This window comes from Malurus melanocephalus, unplaced genomic scaffold (genome assembly GCF_030028575.1).
Source record: "Malurus melanocephalus ecotype Western Australia unplaced genomic scaffold, MMel_1.1 scaffold_57, whole genome shotgun sequence".
In the NCBI taxonomy this organism is placed as follows: Eukaryota; Metazoa; Chordata; class Aves; order Passeriformes; family Maluridae; genus Malurus; species Malurus melanocephalus.
In genome coordinates, this window is record NW_026623289.1 from 828133 (window position 1) to 847311 (window position 19179).

Below are 19179 nucleotides of genomic sequence, written 5' to 3' on the forward strand. Positions count from 1 at the left end.
AGACACATCTTTCTCATCAATTCCAGCTCCCTCAGTTCCATATTTTATTGCACATCTAGAAAATCCACAGAGGATCCATTCCCACTTCAGCTGGGGTTTATTTCAGACACTCTCTCAAAGGCTTGACACCTATACTACCAAGCAAACAACTTCTCAGGGGGGCATTTACTTATCCCTACTGTTAGTGAGTTAAATGGTCACTGACAGCCCTAAATGATGCAGTGGAAATCATCCAAGTGCAGAAGTGGTATGCCTACACAATGAGTATTTTTAAACAGAGGAGGGACACGTGGGCTTCCAAATCCAGGGTTATTACGATTTATTTAACTGACATCAGTTCTGAAGTGATACTTCTCAGAGGTGTAACAGGCTGACACTACAGCACCCTTTAAAATAGCACTTGGTGGGAAAATGTGAGATGCACGTTTTTCCATCACTGCAGATGGAGAGATCTGACTATTTCTGACCCAAAGATGGTAAATTTAAATTTCAGTAGAAATGAGCAACTTCTGAAGACCTGCTTGAGACATATTATCAAATAATATTCCRACGCTTGCGCTGAAGTCCAGCAAGCTTCACTAATAACATTTAGATTAAATTCATTATATGCTGATTAACTTCCATTGAGTTATTTCCTCCATAGGGCAAGTGCTTCTTAATAAGTGATCTCCAACACTGAGGACAGAAAAACTCCCACAAAACAGAAAGCAAACCAAATAGCTGCACTAACTGRTGATGAGTGAGATACTGGCTAAGCTCTTTGAAATGTCCTGCCAAAAGAAATATCTTCYATCCTCCAGCAGAAAGGATGAAGGAAATTTTAGAAAGCCAAAATTCGATATTTCATAGAGAATTTAAAAGCAGCATCAAAGTAATCCCTGCAGTTGATCAAGCACTGCAGCTACAGTGCTGGTGCATCATTTTGGCTTGACATTTTATTTCTGTTATAAATGATAATGTGGGATGTCTTATTTTGCAACAAGCACAAGCAAGCAAAGCAGTTTAGCTCAGGAAAGASACAGTAACACTTCAAAGTCCATCTGCCCTGCAAACCACATCCTGCACACCACAAATTGAGTGTTAGAGTGACTCCGAGCTAGCCATGAAAACTAAATATTCAAATAACTATCAGTCTGATTTAAAACTATCTCACCTGCTAAGTCTGTCTTAACAACGTTATTAAAATAGTTAAATATGTTAYTGGAAGAGTCAGAAAGTCACTAGTAAAGTTGTAAAACAGGTGCAAATTGTCAAATTACATCCCCACAGGAAAGCCACCATTATCATTTTACCTATGGAATGCTCCGTTCCCACTGCAGCAAAACCACCAGTGCAGCTGCCACTGCTGCCAGCCCCAAATAACGGAGTCAGAACAAGCGCTGGTGCTCAGGAGTCCAGGAACCAAAAAAGCAGGCAGACTGGGAGGGCTGGGCTGAGGGGGAGGCAGGAAAAGTGCTCCTCTTGACAAGCTAGGAAGGGGAGAAAGAAGGGAAAAAGCCAAGGGGAAAGAGAGAGATTCTGGTAGCTAGGCAGCAGTGAGATTCCACACACTCAGGAAAACAGAATAATCAAGTGCATTCAGCCAGGGAGGAAGGAGAAAATAGAGACAGGAACATATTAAAAAAATGCCAACTAAAATTAAGGGAGGAAATATTAAGTCCAGGCAAGCAGAAGATCCAGGAGAGGACAAAGTAAGAAGAAATATCTGCATGACGCCAGTCAAGTACTTCAGACTTTTCCCTAGTTTAAAATCCACCACCATTTACCCCCACAAATGCATTCAAAGTTGGTAGTTATGAAGGCACAGATTCTCCTCTACTTTTGGGCACATCTGTTTAAAATTATTCTTCTTTTCTCTTCCTCACAGGAATCAAGAATGCCTCAGAATATAGAGCTAATCCAAGACCTGACCACTGCAACTGCTCTGTACTGAGCCACCTACAGCAGCTCAGAAAGTCACCACATCTCCCGGGGGGGCTGCCTCTGCTGCTCCAGAATCTCTTATATAATCACCCATCAAGGCAGCCAGGGCAGACGAAAATCAGCCCTGTCCAGGGGTTTACAATTTACAAAGATCTTTAAGGTATTCAGACAGCAGAAAACACTGGAAATGCTTTGTTGTGCCCAATTCTGCTTCTGCTCTCAAGTTGGAGATAAGACCTAGAACATCCTCCCCAAAATCCTAACCTCATCATGAGGTTCCCACATAACTAGATCTACTTTTCCCCTTTCACTCTCTCCCTTTTCACATTTCCTGCCAATCTGGTTGGCACCAGGTTCCCTCCTTCCTTYATTCTGCCACCCCCTGCACAGCCCAACTGCTCCCACACAAGAACTGCAGCCTGAGCTGASTGAGTGAGGCTTCTCCTTCCAGACACCTCCCTGGCACTGCTGTCTTGTAGGATCTGTTCTTCTTTAACACCATCATCCCTCATACTCTGTACAGAGGAGCTTCATCTTCCAAGGCCACGACTCACACATGCCCAGTCCTGATTCCTCTGGTCACCACCCAGTTCCCTCTGAGGCTCTGTCAAATGCTCACCATGGGCACTCACCTTGGCTGGTCATTCAGTGCCTCACCCCTCTAAATAAACAGACTTACCCTGACCACACATCTGCCAGCCTTTGGGACAYTGTCATGCTTTTTGAGGCGTTTTAACTCATTTCCAAATTCTACATTCCCTCTCCTCTCAGCTACTCCARTTTCTTCCCCCCTCCCTTTGCTGATCTGCAGCTCAGTGTCTCCTCTCTGCCCCCTCAGTGTCACAGCATCACAGATGAGCTGTTCCTAGCAGGGAGYGTGGCTCACCCCACACTGATAAGGCGCTGTGTAAATTCACGTATTAGCAGCAATACCAGTAATGATGTTCTGCTGTTAAACACGCTGTCCTGAGAGTCATCTGTGCTTCCAAGAACAAAGCCTAATAAATTCAGGCTTATCTCCTAATTTATCCTCCTCACGGGCTAACGTGAAATGGGATATACCTAAAGCACACACTCTTTGTTTGTCCTTAATTATAGGCAGTATTATGCTGCCACAGCAACTAGGAAAGCCTAAGCTGCCCTAAGTGACACAAGATACTGCACAAACCACCCAGCCTGCCCCATCTCCTGTCCCCACACTGCTCTGTGATACACGAGGGTCACATTTGCTCTCTGGGGAGGGAGCAGCCACATTCCAGCAGCGTGGATGGCACCAGCGAGACGAAGCAAGCCCTCTGCTGACACTCTCTCTCCTTCCATTTACACATCYGCACGGGGTGCTTTGCTCTCCCTGCTCCACACAGAGAGGAAAAGGGGGACAGGAGGATGTGGAGGAGGATCAGGCTGCTCCAGTCCTCTAAATCCAGAGCAGGGAGTCATTAAGGAGAAAGCATTAATTATGGATGTGGCTGCCCCGAAGCAGCTGGGTGCTCCACTTCATCTGCACATCCACAGCGCTCCCTCAAGCTGCAAATTTCCCAGGCACCGTGCTGAGTGTGACCAAATGGTAGCAAGGGGAAGTAGGGCACTGTGGGGCCTTTAACAAGGAAGGGATGGTGCACTGAGGGGCTGCTGGGCTGCCCTAATGCCACATCCCTGAGCAGCTCCTCTCATACTGCCATGGCACTGGGAAACAGGGACAAACCATGCATGRGTTTGGGATGTACCTGCCAGCAAAGCAGCCCTAAAGGGGAGGGGATTGTACCCCACTTTCTGAGGGAACTAGATCATATTAAGTTTTCCCAAATCACATCAGCACAGGATTTCTTGGGTGTGGGTTGTGCTTACTGAGGAAGCTTTAATAAGTGACTCTGSTTCTTCTCTCAACCATGATTCATCAAGAATTTACAGTGGTTACCTGCTACTAGAGCAGGGACTTCTGCTTCAGCCTCACAGACARGCTTAACTATCACAGGTCAGCACAAAAATCTCTAACTCAGGATCCAATGAATCACACGTTTTCTTCACCTTTTGATGAACTACGACTTATTCATGACCCAGTTATTCATATTGTGTCAAAGAGATTTAATTTGTGCCARCTCCACACAAAGCCAGGATACCAGTGCATCCCAGCAGGGTACTGGGCAGAACTTTACAGCCATTAAATACAGGGAACTGTGAGCTGCATTATGAGCTTAGCAGAAATATAATTCTTGTGTTTAACAGGACAGGGAATGACAGGCTGAAGTGATTTACCTAGAAACATCTTAAACATGGCAACTTATTAAAAAACTATATGTTTCTCTTTTTTTTTTTTTGCTTTTTTCTCCCACATTAAATTCTGAAAGTACTGATAGTCATGGAATAATCAGGTTTAACAGGTTAGCAGTAATATATGCTCAAGTGTTCCTAATACATCATAATCTTCTTTCACAGAATTTGCATCACTGTCAAACTGAACTACTGATTTTCAGTTGATGCTTTTAACATGTTTCTATGGTTACTTTCCAAGGTCGCATCAGAGAAGCCTGAACAGCAGTTCAGAAAGACAAAAGGCATTTTGCATCCTTCACCATATTAAATAATTTATGAAAGTTTAGGCATCCTCAAGGAAAAAAAGAATCATAAAAGAATAGGTTCTGAGGTTATTTTCTCAGCAACAGTTTGAAGTGCAGCAAAATCAATATCTCTACAAAAGCTTTCAAGACGAGACTATTTGACTAATGTTCCATATGGTACAAAAAGCTAAAGAACACATTCTAAGTTTACATCTATATGCACAAGCCTACATGAACTGCATGAATGGACTTTAAAGMAAAATGCAGGCATCTCATTTGCTGCTATCAGCTTCATCTTTTAAATCAGGCACTAGGCATTGTCCCAGTATTCTAAACTAAAAAAATGCAAAAATAAAGCTGAAAAAAATGAAGTAAAACCAGTAATGACAGCCTTTATTATTTCCACCATTTTTCATTCAAAGCCACACAGATTTCATCTGTCCCCTAAACGTTACAAATTTTGACTAGTGTAATGAAAGCTTGTACAGAAAATATCTGAATTCTCTGCCTACCACTACACTAGATCAGAGTTTATTGGAACTAATTGAAGTGTCTAAGGCTTGGAACAAAAACACATTAGTCATTTAGTGGTTGTGCTAATATTGCTATGCCTTTCCTGCAGTTTCATTAGATACAGACTGCTTCAATACCCTAATCATATGCTCAGTCACAGCACAATCAGGACACAGAGTACTGACAAGCTGTCCCACCATGCCTAAAGCTGATAAGGTGCCTGCTCTATGAGTAACCTCAATTATTGACTRTATTTTATGGTCAATCTAATGACCAAATGCTTATCAGTGAACCATCAGGTGCCTGTAATAGGATAGTGACCCTTAGTTTATATGTACCATTACTGCTCATTAGTGAATAATTAGATTCTTTAATCCAAATTCACAGGCATTAAAATATGATGGAATATCCTGACTCTATAAAAAGACAACTATGGTTATTTTAACTCTTCAGATGTTCAACTACATTACTCGGAGACTGTATATTTTGTTAAGAAAATCTGCTTCCAAAAAGCCTATCATGTGCAATGTTTTATATCATGCCTAAATTGACACAGCTTTCCCAAACATGCAGGAGGATGAYGAGAGTGGAAAGATAATGGGTGTGATTCACCACTGTGATCCTCCAGATTTATTATCTTAAATGGTTTTAATCCTGCAAAGCCCAGCAAACCCAGCAAATAATTTAGAAACCTGAAAACTAGTGAGTGSTATGTTTGGAAGATTAATTTCTCAAACAAAAGCAGGTGGATACAAGGGAACAGGAGTGCACCTATACAGTTATTTCCCCCCTTCAAAGGCAGCAGTCCCACAGCAGCAAGTGCAACMCTGTAAGCAAACCAGTTTGAAAAGATCAACACCATCAAACAATATGAGAATTTTAGAAGAGGGACATTTTTTCCTCTGCTCAGTGCTGTTCAGGGCTGCTTGCTTGGATATGTATTTTTCTCTAAACAGCTTTGATTCCTCCTCACTRCCCTGTCACTGCTCAAACTTTCCTTCCAGCTTGAGCACTGGGGGCAGGCAGCCCTGCTCTCCAGTCACCTCACTCCCCCCMGCTGCTGCCACCACTGTCACCAGCCACCAACAGGCGGGAATGGCACGTTAATGGTGACAGCTTCGATTTATTGGGGGTCTCAATTCTCCTCCCAGGGGAGTGGTATTTTCTGTTTTGTCAGATAGCCCATTAACCTCTTCCCAAGTGCATTCCCATTCTCCTCCTCGCTGCCCTTGTCCTGCCTGTTGWTGGAAACACCATTTCCTCTCTCCCCAGCCATTTGCGTGACAAGAAAACCCAGAAGCTTATTAAAGCTTTATAAAAAAAAATGCCAATATTTACCTAGCTGCAAGCATAGCCCACAGAAGGGTCCTACAACTACCTCACATATTTTCCCTCAGTCATATAAAGTTTGTTCAGGTTCCTTATACAAAAAAACCCACCTGGAAACTGCAATAAAGTGTGGAGCACCAGGCAAGGCCCAGTTCATGCCACACCGAGGGACAAAGCCAGCTGCATTCTTCTTCAATCTGAAGAATGCAAGAATAAACTTCTCTTGAATTGTAAAGGTGAACTGGGAGTCTCTTCATAGCCATCCATGAACATGAGCTGTGCTTTTTGCCCTGGCTTTCTCATTCTGCCAGTGACCTACTGAGAAACTCCATTTTCTGCTAAATCCTCTGGTTTTCTGGTAACACAACCACTGAGTAATGTCTGGCAATTTGCTTGCGTGACACAGTCAGATGTTAATCAAAGCTTTCCTCCTTCTGTGACAGATCACAGTGAGGAAAAAAGCTTAAAACTGATTTAATTTCTTAATACGCTGCTGTCTGCTGTCTTTAATATTTGGCTTTGATTTTGAATACTTAGCGCTTCTCTGCATTTCTTGGTAATGAATAAAATACTTTTTTTTTAAGCAGAACATAATTAAGCTTGAAGAAATTAAATATGACATTCAAATGAGAAAGAGCTTTGGATGAATATGTAGATTGGGGCTGCACAYATGCTTAACAAAATCAGTACATTCCCTGCGAAGAATATCTTAAAGTTACTCATTTTAACCATGGGTACCTCTCATCACCAGGTATCCTTTTTGTTGCATCTCTCAGCTATTCTTTTCCAGGTGAGAATCTGAACTCTGTATTGTATTTAGAGTTTGTGCCCTTACAAACACAAAACTCTGATTCTCATCAAGCAACAAACTGGAGAAAAAGCCTAAACAATTAAAAAAAAAAAAAAATCCTGCACAGATCTCCCTTCCCAGGCACAAAACAGGCCACAAGCAASAGTGTAAGGGCGTTATTTCGGCAAACAGAAACTCCAGTTTAAATGTCAAAAAGGCATTTTTATGTGGCCAGGAAACCATGTAACAACCCAAAAGCTAGTTGTGCCAGGACCTGTACAAACACAGTGAAYGCTGTTTCATGAAAAATAAGAATGAAATCATTTATTTATTTGAAAAAAAAAAACCCCAAAAAAACTCTTATCTACTGTTGCTGTGGCTCAGGAAATCACAGATGCAGTTTCCACAAGAACCCTATGGAGGCTTTGTCCTCCAAAGTAACTAACCCTGCACTCAAATACACTGAATGTCAACACACATGCATATTTTTGCCTAGCTGCTTTATTCCTAAGGCAAAACAGCCCTTTTCACAAGCCAAAGTTTCAACCATGGCTCCTTCTACAAAAAGCTCAAGTAAAAAGACAAAGGTCCTCAGTAGATTGGGTCAAAGAGAGCCCAATKATTTGCAAAAAATAAATACATATGTATGTGTCTGTGTGATTTTTTTATTAACTGTATCWATTCCAGTAGAGAACAAGAACAAAATGTGCCAGGCTCTGCATGACATGAGTAACTCACTGGCCTTGCCATAAAGTTCCGATTTTAAGTGGCTGAGGAGTTACAGTATGGAAAAAAATCAGCAAATCTAACAAATGGGGACTACAGCATAACACTACAGCCATGACTCTTCTTTCATCTCCAGGTGCTTCCTGAGAGGGGATGAGCTGAACAGAGGGATGAAGGAGAGAGAAGTGAACGCTGCTATAAAAGATTGGAGGCAGGGATGACCTCCTTCCTCGACATGTTCAAGGCTGGATGGTGCAAAGGGAAGCAGACAGRACTGGAAGGGCTGGAGCAAAGAAGCCTGACAGCCCATTAGTGCTGAACAAAACCCCCCAAACTGGTGATATCCTAACATTTGGGTCTCTGGGTAAGCCATTTCTGCCAGTATCTGTGTCRTCTCTCACTCATCGTTGAGGATTTCCTCCTCTTCCTCTCCCCTCCCGCTGAGAGGACTGCATGGCATGGAGGAAGATTCAGCGTGGAGAATTTGATCCATTAAGGTCCCAATGGCACAAKAGTCAAAAGAGAAGGAGCAGTGGGAGAGTGAGCTTCTCCCGAGGTTAATGCCAGAGCTGGGGTAGCCTCGCCAGGATTCTGCACCCCCCGAGAAACTGCTCAATCTATTTACAAGTGCCAGGGATCAGTGATGGATCTCTCCTCCCTCCGCCTTTGTGAGATTTTTCTCTTGTGTTTCAACAACAACAGAAAAAGAAACAGAAGTGCTTTGTGCACAAAAATTTCCATCAGCTCTGTTCTTCAGTTAAAAAACTCAAGAGAATAAATTTTGAATATAGGAAACATGGGTAGGGAATAAGCAACGTACTAATGGGTTTTTAAAATGTTTTAGCTAGCACAGAGCTGCTAAAGCTATAAAATTCTGATTCACTCAAGGCAAAGAGATYCATGAGAAGCAATTAGGGCCTGATCCAACATACAGTGATGTCATTTGCAGTCTTGCTGCTGACTTCAAGAATCTTTGAGTTAAGCCAATGACAATAAAAACAGAACTGAGTTTTGCTGACCCGTGACAAAAGCATCACTGAGAGAAAACGTAAGGCACGTATTTTGTGCCTTACTTTGGACTCTTAGGTACTGATTTCTTTCTCTCAGTGTCAAGGGAGGTATTTCATTTTCTGGCTTCCCCAATGAAAGGGACAAATCTTTGTGTTTGCTTATGATGTAGAGATTAATACTGAAATACACCCAAAGTAGATTAAGCTAAAATCATGCTGTTTGTACCCACAGTATGAAATAGAGTAACAAAAGCTGTCCTGCAGTCCGGTCTAGATGCTTGGGAAAGGAAGCTGAGCTCCTTCTGAGGTCAGATTGTAACTTGTAGTAACATAATTTATTTRATGGCATGAAACACGTTAAAGACTAATGAAAAGGAAACAATACAATTACCATTGTGATTACATTCTAAGAGGGATTCTCTGCRCATAAATTTTACTTTAGTGCCATTTACAGACATACGCTTCCCAATATTGTCTCAAAATATGTTCAKTTCTGAATTAAAAAAGGAGTTGGAATGCAAGCACAAAGCCCTGGATTTTGTTGTTTTAAATACCATCTGCTTGACAGCGTATTACATTTAATCAACATTGCTAATTACAACAAACATCCAAACAAARCTAACATATCTTTTTTGTTATAAGACATAAGAATAGAAAAAGATTATTCTGGATTATTGCTGAAAAAAGAATGTCAAATTGTTTTAACTGTTGCTACCAGCTGTGGAAAAACTTTTATTTGGACACAACAGGCCATGCTACTGAATAAAAAATCTAACTTTTTTCATTTACATCTCATTAAAAAAAAAACCACTTGTTACTTTAACTGTTGATCCAAGGAAATATAGACAATAGAGCAGACTTGTGGAAATGGCCATTAAGGACTTGACAAAGCCCAACAGTTTTCTTGGGTTTTGGTCAATAGAGGTTCCAGGTGTCCAGAGAGAGCATCAGGGTGTCCCTATCCCATCCCTGCTCCCCAGTGGCAGCAGAAAGCCACAGTCATGACCAGGTGACCAACTCCACCCCTCAGCAACCACACCATGGCAAAGGCTGAACAGCATTTCCCAGCATTTGAGGATCCACAAGCAATTATGGAAAGCAGAAAGGAGAAGAAGTACCTTATGAAGAAGGAAGCTGCAGCCGAGGCACCTGCCGAGACCCCGGCTGGAGCCACCACGCTCTGGGACGCCGCCGCGCCGCCTGCTCCTGCAGGGTCAGAGCCGTGCTGCCCTGAGCTGATCTGAACATTGGGAACATCTCGGCCACTTTCTGRTGCTGCTTCTGCCTGATAAAAATGAAAACATATCTACAGGTTAGTACACTTTCAATACATGGCCATGATAGGGAATAATCTCATGCAGCCCTTCCAAAGAGTGTTTTTGCAAGGGTGAAGATCAGCAGCRGCTGAGGAGCAATACAGGTGGACATGTGTACCATAACAGGTCCAGTAACAGAGAAAATAAAAACCATGACTGCAGCAGAGGAGCAGAAAAACACACAGAACCTTTGTGAGGAGTAGTGCACAGTAAAATAATTTGACAGGCATGAAGAAATGGAAAACGATAAGCACAACCCTTTTGTTTTACAGTTATTTGGGAGCTGGCAGAACTCTTTATCTGGTTTAGTTGTGACTGTCAGGAATTATTTCTCAGTGGCACATCACCTACAAGACCTATCTGCTTAAGAGGAACTAACCAAACAGTCACACTTGTAATGTTTCCACATGAATAACCCCAAGAACCAAATAAAAGAAAATTGATTTTTTTAAAACATATATACAGCCCTGTTTTCCAGTATTATTTTTCTTAGCAGCACAGGCATACAACACTTTTCTCCAGCAAAATGTTCCAGTGGAAGAACAGGAGTGACTGGAGATGTATCTTCTCCAGCATAAAGCATCTGCAGTGTCTGAGACACGGTTTGGAGGGGGGCAATTATTTTGAAATTTTGCCAAAATATCAGACATCTGTATTGTGAAATTGCATCAGGTCTGTATTGTCATGTTTAGGCCACCAACTCTTTCAAGCACCGCKTTCAATTAAGCCCCATCAGTCAAAGGTTCACTGACAGTGCTGGGAAGGCTCCTTTTTGGAAGAACCTGCTCTRTGTCTGGGAGTCCTGAAGATTTAATTAAAAATGACACCACAATAAATATTTGTCAAAAGAGTTAATTGCTTCATGTATGATAATATATGATGTTTYTGTCATCTGAAATACTACTTTGACATTTCCAACTCATTAGCTAGAATAGATTCCAGGAAAGGAGACAGCCTTGTAATGAAGCACAAGTGCAATTAGGTACTTCCTGGGATGCCACCAAATTTTAAATTTTGAGCTGCCATAGATCATGTTTTACAACTACAGATATGCAGACATGGTAATAGGGCATTCCCAGTTACATACACACCCTCAATTTTCTCATACACTGACAATAAAAATAAAGATTTTCTCATGAGAACTGAGGCAACCCAGTTGTTAGGTACCAAGGAAAAAAACTCTGCCAAGCAAGCAGTGCTGAGCTGGTGCATGAAAGGCTGTCTGGAGTTTTATGTGGACTCATTCCTATAGGCTGAGTGCTGTATTCCCAGTTCCCAACAAAGTCAACAAGAAGAAAGTGCWCCCAGCTCTTTTGAAGGTCTGTTCTTTCAAGATTAGTACTATTATCAGTATGATGGAGCAGCTGACTAATGCTCTACCATAAAGTGCTACACAAAAACTACTTTTATAGAGCTCACCTAGGAGATCYGAGGCTGAGGCACAGAATAACATTCATACAGATTAATTTAATCCTAGTGAAGCCACTCACGCTAGAAGCCAAGCTGGAAACTTTCAACAACCCTCTGCAAAACCCTTCACTTTGCAATACAGAAACCTCATGAGATCAGATTTCTTTGTGATGAAAGCAGAAAGGAAGAGMCCAAGCACTGCTAGAGATCAAGACTGGCACAAAGAAATAGTGTGGCAGGAACAAGTGCTTTAAAAAGGAAGTCTGTCTGTCCTATCCATGATCTACTGGCACTGACAGCCAGGAAGAGAAGCTTGGAAAAAGGATCAGATCCACTCACGGGGTTAATTGCTTATAACTAAGTGATGGAGTAATGAACCTTGAGGGGGTCGATAAAGCAGGTATTTGATCATTAATGCACTGAAGCAACAAATGTGTGGCCTTGACTTGTAGCAGCCACAGAAGGAATATGGCACATGGAACAATGTGCAGATGGGTAAAATCGAGTGTGACGCTGGAATTTCGGAGTTATGTGAACTGACACAAAGCAGTGACAGCAAGTGGAGCTTACTGTGGATTTAGCAATTTACAAACTAAAGAAGTCAAYACCACAACCTGTGGAGGAGTGAGCAAGTGGAGCCCACAGAGGGGCACATCAGGGGCTGCCATGCTCAGCAGCCATGGCATGATGGCCAGCAAGAAGAGGGCAGGATAACATCTGTGTCTCAATACTCCCCACCACATTCTGCCAGGAAGAAAACCATAACCCTCTGCCACATGAACTGCTGTCTCAGGTTAAAAATTACAGGCTCAAGAGGAATTCCCAAGGTGTATTTTTCCACTCACTTTCAATAGGGGCCATACAGGACAAAAGTCCTTGACATGAAGAAAATTTAAGCAAAATTTTGAAAAAAAAGCAGGAGCAACAATGTGTTTCTAACCAACCTCATTAATTAATCCATAATCTAAATGATGGCATGATCTAAAGCTAAATATGAAACCTGTAGAATTAGCACAAAACTTCACTGAATTTTACAGCAAAGGGTAACAGACTTGTAAGAACTGACTGGAATCTGTTAACAGACCAATTCCTGTAAAAGCTATTCACACTTAACAAAAATATAAGCCATGTGTAACACATATTCCTTTTACACAACTTTTTTTATTTCTATGAGAAGTTAAAAGCCTACATTTCTAAGAGACCAATGATTGTGGATGTATCAGGCATGTAACTTGAAATATCCAAATCAAACCTGATATTTCAGATGGCAGATGGTCAATATACTTTCCAAACCAAGACATCTAAGTTGGATAAATTGCTATTTCCAAATCAGACACATTTGAAAACTCAAACTTTAATTTCTGTTTCTCTAAGTTTTATTCTCAGTTCTGTGTGAGCATAAAAGAAGGATGAGGGGAAGACACTGAGAAGGCACTGATTCTTATAAAGGAACAAAAAGTAAAGATATACAAGATAAAATCATCAGAAGACTACTGCACAGGACAACCCATATAATTTTCATTGCCTTCAACTACCCAATTAATATTAAGCACAGGGATAGCATCAGTTTTGCTGCATGGTGAGAAGCTGAAAAACCACAAAAGTTCTCCCAAGTTTAAGATTCATTTCAACGACTGCTTGCACCATCCAAAGTGASAGGGTTTTCCAGCACAGCCATATTCAGCTCTCCCTGAAACAGCTACTCCTCTCTCAGGTGATGAGGAAGGGTCAGGTACAAGGAAATTTGTCAGGAACGGGTCATTGACCCTGAGGCAAGAAAACAAGATAACAAATGGGACCCTCCTGGGCCTGGACTCCAGTTTACCGCACCACAAAGTAAAAGTTTGTTGTGTTTTTTTTAAAACTTAATTCAGGAATTTCTTCATGTTCCTCCCTCATCTCAACACATACTTTTCTCAGGACTGTGTGTGGAAAACAGAATTCTCTAGAGGAATGTGAGCAACTTTGCATGACTTTTTCAARCATGCAAGTCAGCACAGAGAGAAGCCCAGTCTGAAGCTGAGAGAAAACTGTGCTTCTCCGTTTACTGAATTTTCATAAATCATTCCTGATCAAATGCAGAAAGCACAGCCTTGTCACTATAATGTGCTACTGACTRCACTGAATATTTAAAATGTCATAGGACTCCACATCCAGAGAGCAATGTTTGTTTCAATTTTCTAAGAAAATGTTTACTGGACAAAAGCCATCAGAAAAAAAATGAAAACCCTCTGGAAAGTAGCTAAACCTCAAAGGAAGGATTTCCAAAAGTGCTCTATAGGAACCCTTCCCTCCATTCTCTCAAACCACATGAAAACTGGCACCAGTAGRAGCACAGCAAGGGCAACATTTGAAAATGTCACCAAACCAAGCATTTTGCAAATGCAAAAATGAACCAGTGTCCTGGAGATTCGTGTGAGTGCCTRTGACATGGACAGGAGGGTTTGGGCTCCTGAGTCCAATGCCCACCCTGAGGACACGGGAGCAGAATTAGCCATTCTTGGCTGGCAGCAGCCACACAGCTGAAGCTGGCAGGGCCACAACAAGCAGTGACTGCACGAGCTGTTCCCAGTTAAGAGGGCAAAAGSCTGGGGAAAGGGCAGGATGAGATGGAGCWGAMCTGACATCCTCAAGCTACRGAGGTGGAGGTGAGCTGGGCAGAAYAGRGGCATYCCCTGTCCCATCCCTGATTCCCAGCAAACCGGCTCACTGSTGTGACTAGATGGCAGGAAACATCTGCCCAGCCTAAAGCAAGTCAGGCTAGTCCAAAATTAAACTATAAAGAAGTTGGCCCTAGCTGAAATTTCCAGACACACAGGACTCTTTCAGGCCATCACCATCCAAAGGATCTAACAAGCTCTTTATGCATTTGAAGTGCAAAGCCAAAAACTAAGCCATAGTGTTTCCAGTTTTCTGAGTATTTCCACTCTCTGGACACTGMCCTTTGTCCAGAGAATGTCCAGGAATCCAAAAAAGCCAAGCTAGGTCATGCCACTTTGTCTCTGAAATGCATGCAAAATATGTATCTGGTGACAGGCAAGAAAAACACAGGACTATAAAAACCTRTAGAAAAATAGATCCATCCCAGGGTAACACTGTCAGGGCAAAAGAAATCCAGAAGGTTGGAAAGAGCTGCAAAAGAGTATTGAGAACAGCATCACTAAAGAGGGAATGAAGAAATTACAAGAGCCTCTCTGTTTATCAGAATCAGAACGCAATATAATTTATTTTACTTGAAAAAATTGTCCCATAATAAAAGCACTCAACAGGGCAGTGCAGGTGAAGCTCTAACTGCTCTGGTACACAGCCTGGGTCTGTACTGGTAATTTTTCCCACCCTTTTCTAAGTTTTCTTACCCTTCTCTGACCAGCAGAAAGACAGAGAATTTTGAGAATTTGCTTTAACTTACTATTTTCCACTTTCTCACTAGAACATCACAGTCAATTAAATTGTTAAAACTGCTTGATGTAACGATTTTGCAATATATTAAATCTACAGTTTATATATGATAAAACAATAATTTTCCACCTGAATGATTCACGCAAAGACTCTTATGACCTGTTACTGCTGACTGGAACAAACGTGACGTAAATCTCAGGCTGGATAATGCTCACACTATAAACCCTTCTTTCCCATAAGGGTGGGTAAATCCTGCATGCATCTCCTGTGAGAAATGTCTCCTCCTGACTGACGAGCCTTACATAAAGTTAACATATGCCAGGCTGGAGTGAAACGTGTTCTGGATAAACTTTTTACTGCCATTTGACATTGTTCCTGCCAGGGCTCATTATAAAATAAGTAGGGCATTTTTTAACTACAATGCACTACTGTAGTCATTTATAACCTGCAGCTGTGATGTGGTAACAGGAATGCCTAAACCTGTACCTTCAGACTTTCACATGCAYCTCGCGTTCAATGTAAATCAAAAGCAGAGCCTAATATCCCTTCTCTCAAAAAAGGTTTTTCAGCTACAAGAGCTGCTAATACCTAGCTTATCATCAATCTCTGAAGATGAGGCAGAAGGAGAAAAATTATGGAGAAGTAGAATTAAATAGAAATAGGAGGCCCATCTGCTGTCACAGACTGGAAAGTAATATAGATCCAAAAACCTCAGAGCTCTTGCTTTTTGAAATAATATCTGAATTACTAAAGCAGGCTCAAGACTTGCATCTTTACCACCAAAAATCATTAGCAGTCTGTGCTTCATGCAGAAAGGACCTCATCCTTTTGGGCAGGGCATCCAGTTACATCCAGTGCTGGCATCCTTGGCAATACAAGGATGGAGAATCAGCAGCTTCTCCCTTCTGACCAAGGGCTTTTGATCTCTATCTGACCCAGATCTCTTTTAAGCCACACTCCTTGGTCCTTGAGAAATATATTAAGGTTTTGGGCAGGCCTCAGTCTACAGAATGAATCATTCCTTCCTTCACACCGCCCTCATTCTCAGCCTCTGCAGCCAGGGCAAAGTGCAAAGAGGTCAGGAGGCAGTGACAGACGGATTCTTTCACCTCAGCCACTCAGGACACCAGTACCCACAGAGACAGCAAGCAATRCTCTTTTTCCTTTCCTCCTTCACAGCCATCTGACCACCAGTCACAAGAACAYCCTTCTATCTGCACAGGTAAAACCACCACCTGAAAAATCAGGAGGTCATGAAATGACCTATCAACAAGGACACAGATMCTTCTGCACGTTAACACTCTTCAATTAGGACTTTTCAGGTGCAATGGATTAAAAACAGCCAGGCTAGACAAGTGTTTCTCCTAAGGCCTCTAGGCAACCATCAGAAAGTGCTGCCCAGAGCCCTCCCTGCTGACATGTATTACAATAGTTACAGCCTCCAAAACCAAAAAGTATAGCTGTGTACTGCACTGCTCTGGGTATTTATTCCAATGAACAAATTACAATGGAATCCCTGCTTTTTGTCAAAGGTTGATATGAGCAAGTGAAGGAATTCATTAACTGGCTCATAATAACGCAAATTTCTCATTTTAGGGTTCAGCTTCCTACAAGAAGTACTTTTCCATTAGGACTGACTTCCACAGGCCAAACGTGTTTCTACAACCACTAAACACAACATACTTACAAAGCTTTGAGTTGGGAGAACTCCTGTCTCCCTCCTGACTCCAAAACAGAATTTCTCAATGATTTGGGCAACTCAACCAAAATCTCACCGTATCTTGATTATTCTCTATTCAGCAAAAGAAATTACCATGTTCCTAATTTCACTCTAATCACTGTATTGTTATAATAACTGACATACAATGTCATTAAATAAAGCAAAGGTGGACAGAGACTGTCATATCTAATTTCTATCTCAATCACACTTGAACTGCTCATAAATTAGATGTAGCTGCTTTAAAAAGAACATCCCTTGGGGTCAATTTGCCTGACAGCTACCGCGTGGAAGGCACCCATTGACTAGCAGCTCACTTGAAGAGGTACAARCCCTCCTTATCTGAGGGGGGAACGGGCTTTTTAGCACACCCATATTTAGCACACCGTATTTAGAAGATTCAATTCCAGGCAAGCTCATGAAGCAGCAGTAGGTTTGCAAAGACAAGGACAGCTGTGATCATTGGGATCACTGCTGAAGGACACTGAGGTCCCAAATTAGGGATGGAGCTGTGCAGATGGCACTCTTTTCTTTTGGGTGTTGCTGCTGACCTGCTCTTTGCTCCCATGTGTGGGGACCACGYAATCCAGACATGATTCACCATGACTAGAGTGAAATCTGCAAGCCTGCAGATGTCCCAAAGCCCTTTCAAGTAGCCAAATGCCAATAACAAGGAATTTCAGAAGAAATTCCCACGTGTGACTGGGCAAAGAAACATCAGGTGATATTTCACATAGATAAGACAACATATACAGGGGGAAATAACCTAAATGACTCCTCAACTATGCTGAACTCAAAACTTGCAGCTACAGCTTGGAAGAACTAAGGATCATCGATAATTCCTCTGAATCAAGATGTAGCAGCAGCCAAAAAAAGAAACAGCGAGCAGATTTTGGATATCACAAGGAGGGAGTCCAAACAACGAGCAACACATATTGACTCCCAGTACTGCATCTCAAGACAGGGCTGTGGAGTAGGGAAAATGACTGAGATAAGCAAGTAAATGGCCAAGACGATGAAGCCGATGCCCCAGGAGGAGATATGGAAGAGGCTGGGACTTTTGCTCAGAGAAGGGAAGACTGAGGACAGCCTGACTGAGGTTTACAAAGTCATGGAGGTGCTGAATAAATTGAATTAAAATGAAAGCTTCTTTGCACTGGGGTAGTGAACTCCTGTAACCTGCTGACACATAGAAGGCTGTGGAGTTAGAGAATGTTTCAGGGTCAGAGAGGGATAAATTCCTGAACAGCAGGTCCATAAACAGATCCTAAAGGGAACAGACAGGTATGTGTCCCTGGGAATTCTCCAGCTGAGCATGCTGGGGAGTATGAGCAGACTGCAGAAAGCAGCCAGGCTCCACAGCTCTCCCTAAATGCCATTTCCAGCTTCCCTGCTGGAGACAGCCCTGGGCTAGACGGGCTGCAGCTGAGACTCAGCAGGATATTACTAATGTTCTTATCATTCCTGTACGATCTTTTCCCAAGAATCTTAGCTTAACTAGCAAGAGGAGGTTGAGTTATTCCTSTATTCCCCACGAGTATTTCAGAGTCATCAGGAGAGGCTGACAAGAGTCAAGGAGAGGCCCACACAGATACCTTGCACAAACTCAACTCAGACCTTTTCTAAGCCTTCCAAGGGCCACTCTCCCCTTCTTCATCCTCCCACTGCCATCTGCCCCCTAAAACATCCAACTGCCTTGCACAACTTCATCATCACCTTTCTTGAGGAGCAGAACAGGGACAGTTCTGAATGGCAGATCCATTATCTCTGCCCAACAACATCATAAGGACCAGGACTTCTGAACATGAGGTTGTTCCTGCCTGTCTTTGGAGAACCTCATCCACCCAGGTTTCCTGGCTGGGCAGCCCACTCACCACCCTGTCACTGGGAAATTACCTCATYGCAGTTTTAAAGTTCTATTTATAAGTCTAATAATCCCATCATTGATTACACTGACTGTATTCAAATTATAAATCCATTAGCTGCTCAACAATGAAATAAAATCAATAATGCACGTAAATGGGAAAAAAGGGATTTAAATGCATACATTAATGTCACTTGAAGTAGCGCTATTTTATGCACCATCTCTAACAAAACTGTGTCACATCATTAGCAATAATGTGAAAAATCTTTTTCAATTAACAGAGCTGATTTGATACTATGTTCACTAAAGTGGCAATCCATTCCATTAAACACACTCGTATGAAATGCTTGAAATATCTATGAACTCCATCCATACATCATAAATACTCTCCTAAGTGCTSAAACACAAAAATAGATACATCATTTTCTACTGATGCTTTTTAAACCTCTCAGAAGCTTCCAGGCAGGGCACCTCAGTGATTTTACTTGCAAGTAACAAAAAGCACCAATTTTTGCCCCATGCTCAGCAGCTCACACCACAGAACAACGTGAGATGCTTTCAGCAATGCTCACACTGGGCACAGCTCCACCATCTGAAGGCCCATGACCTCACTCCAGTAAACAG

At 42.1% G+C, this 19179-nt stretch overlaps 1 protein-coding gene across 1 annotated transcript in view; it reads right to left on the reverse strand.

Moving 5' to 3' along the window:
• Window positions 1–19179, reverse strand: part of KIF26A (kinesin family member 26A) — a 95511-nt gene that overhangs the window by 36770 nt on the left and 39562 nt on the right. Inside the window, exon 6 of the mRNA XM_057365686.1 lies at window positions 9968–10134. Coding sequence (XP_057221669.1) covers window positions 9968–10134 — 167 coding nt within the window. The remainder of the gene's footprint in view (window positions 1–9967; window positions 10135–19179) is intronic.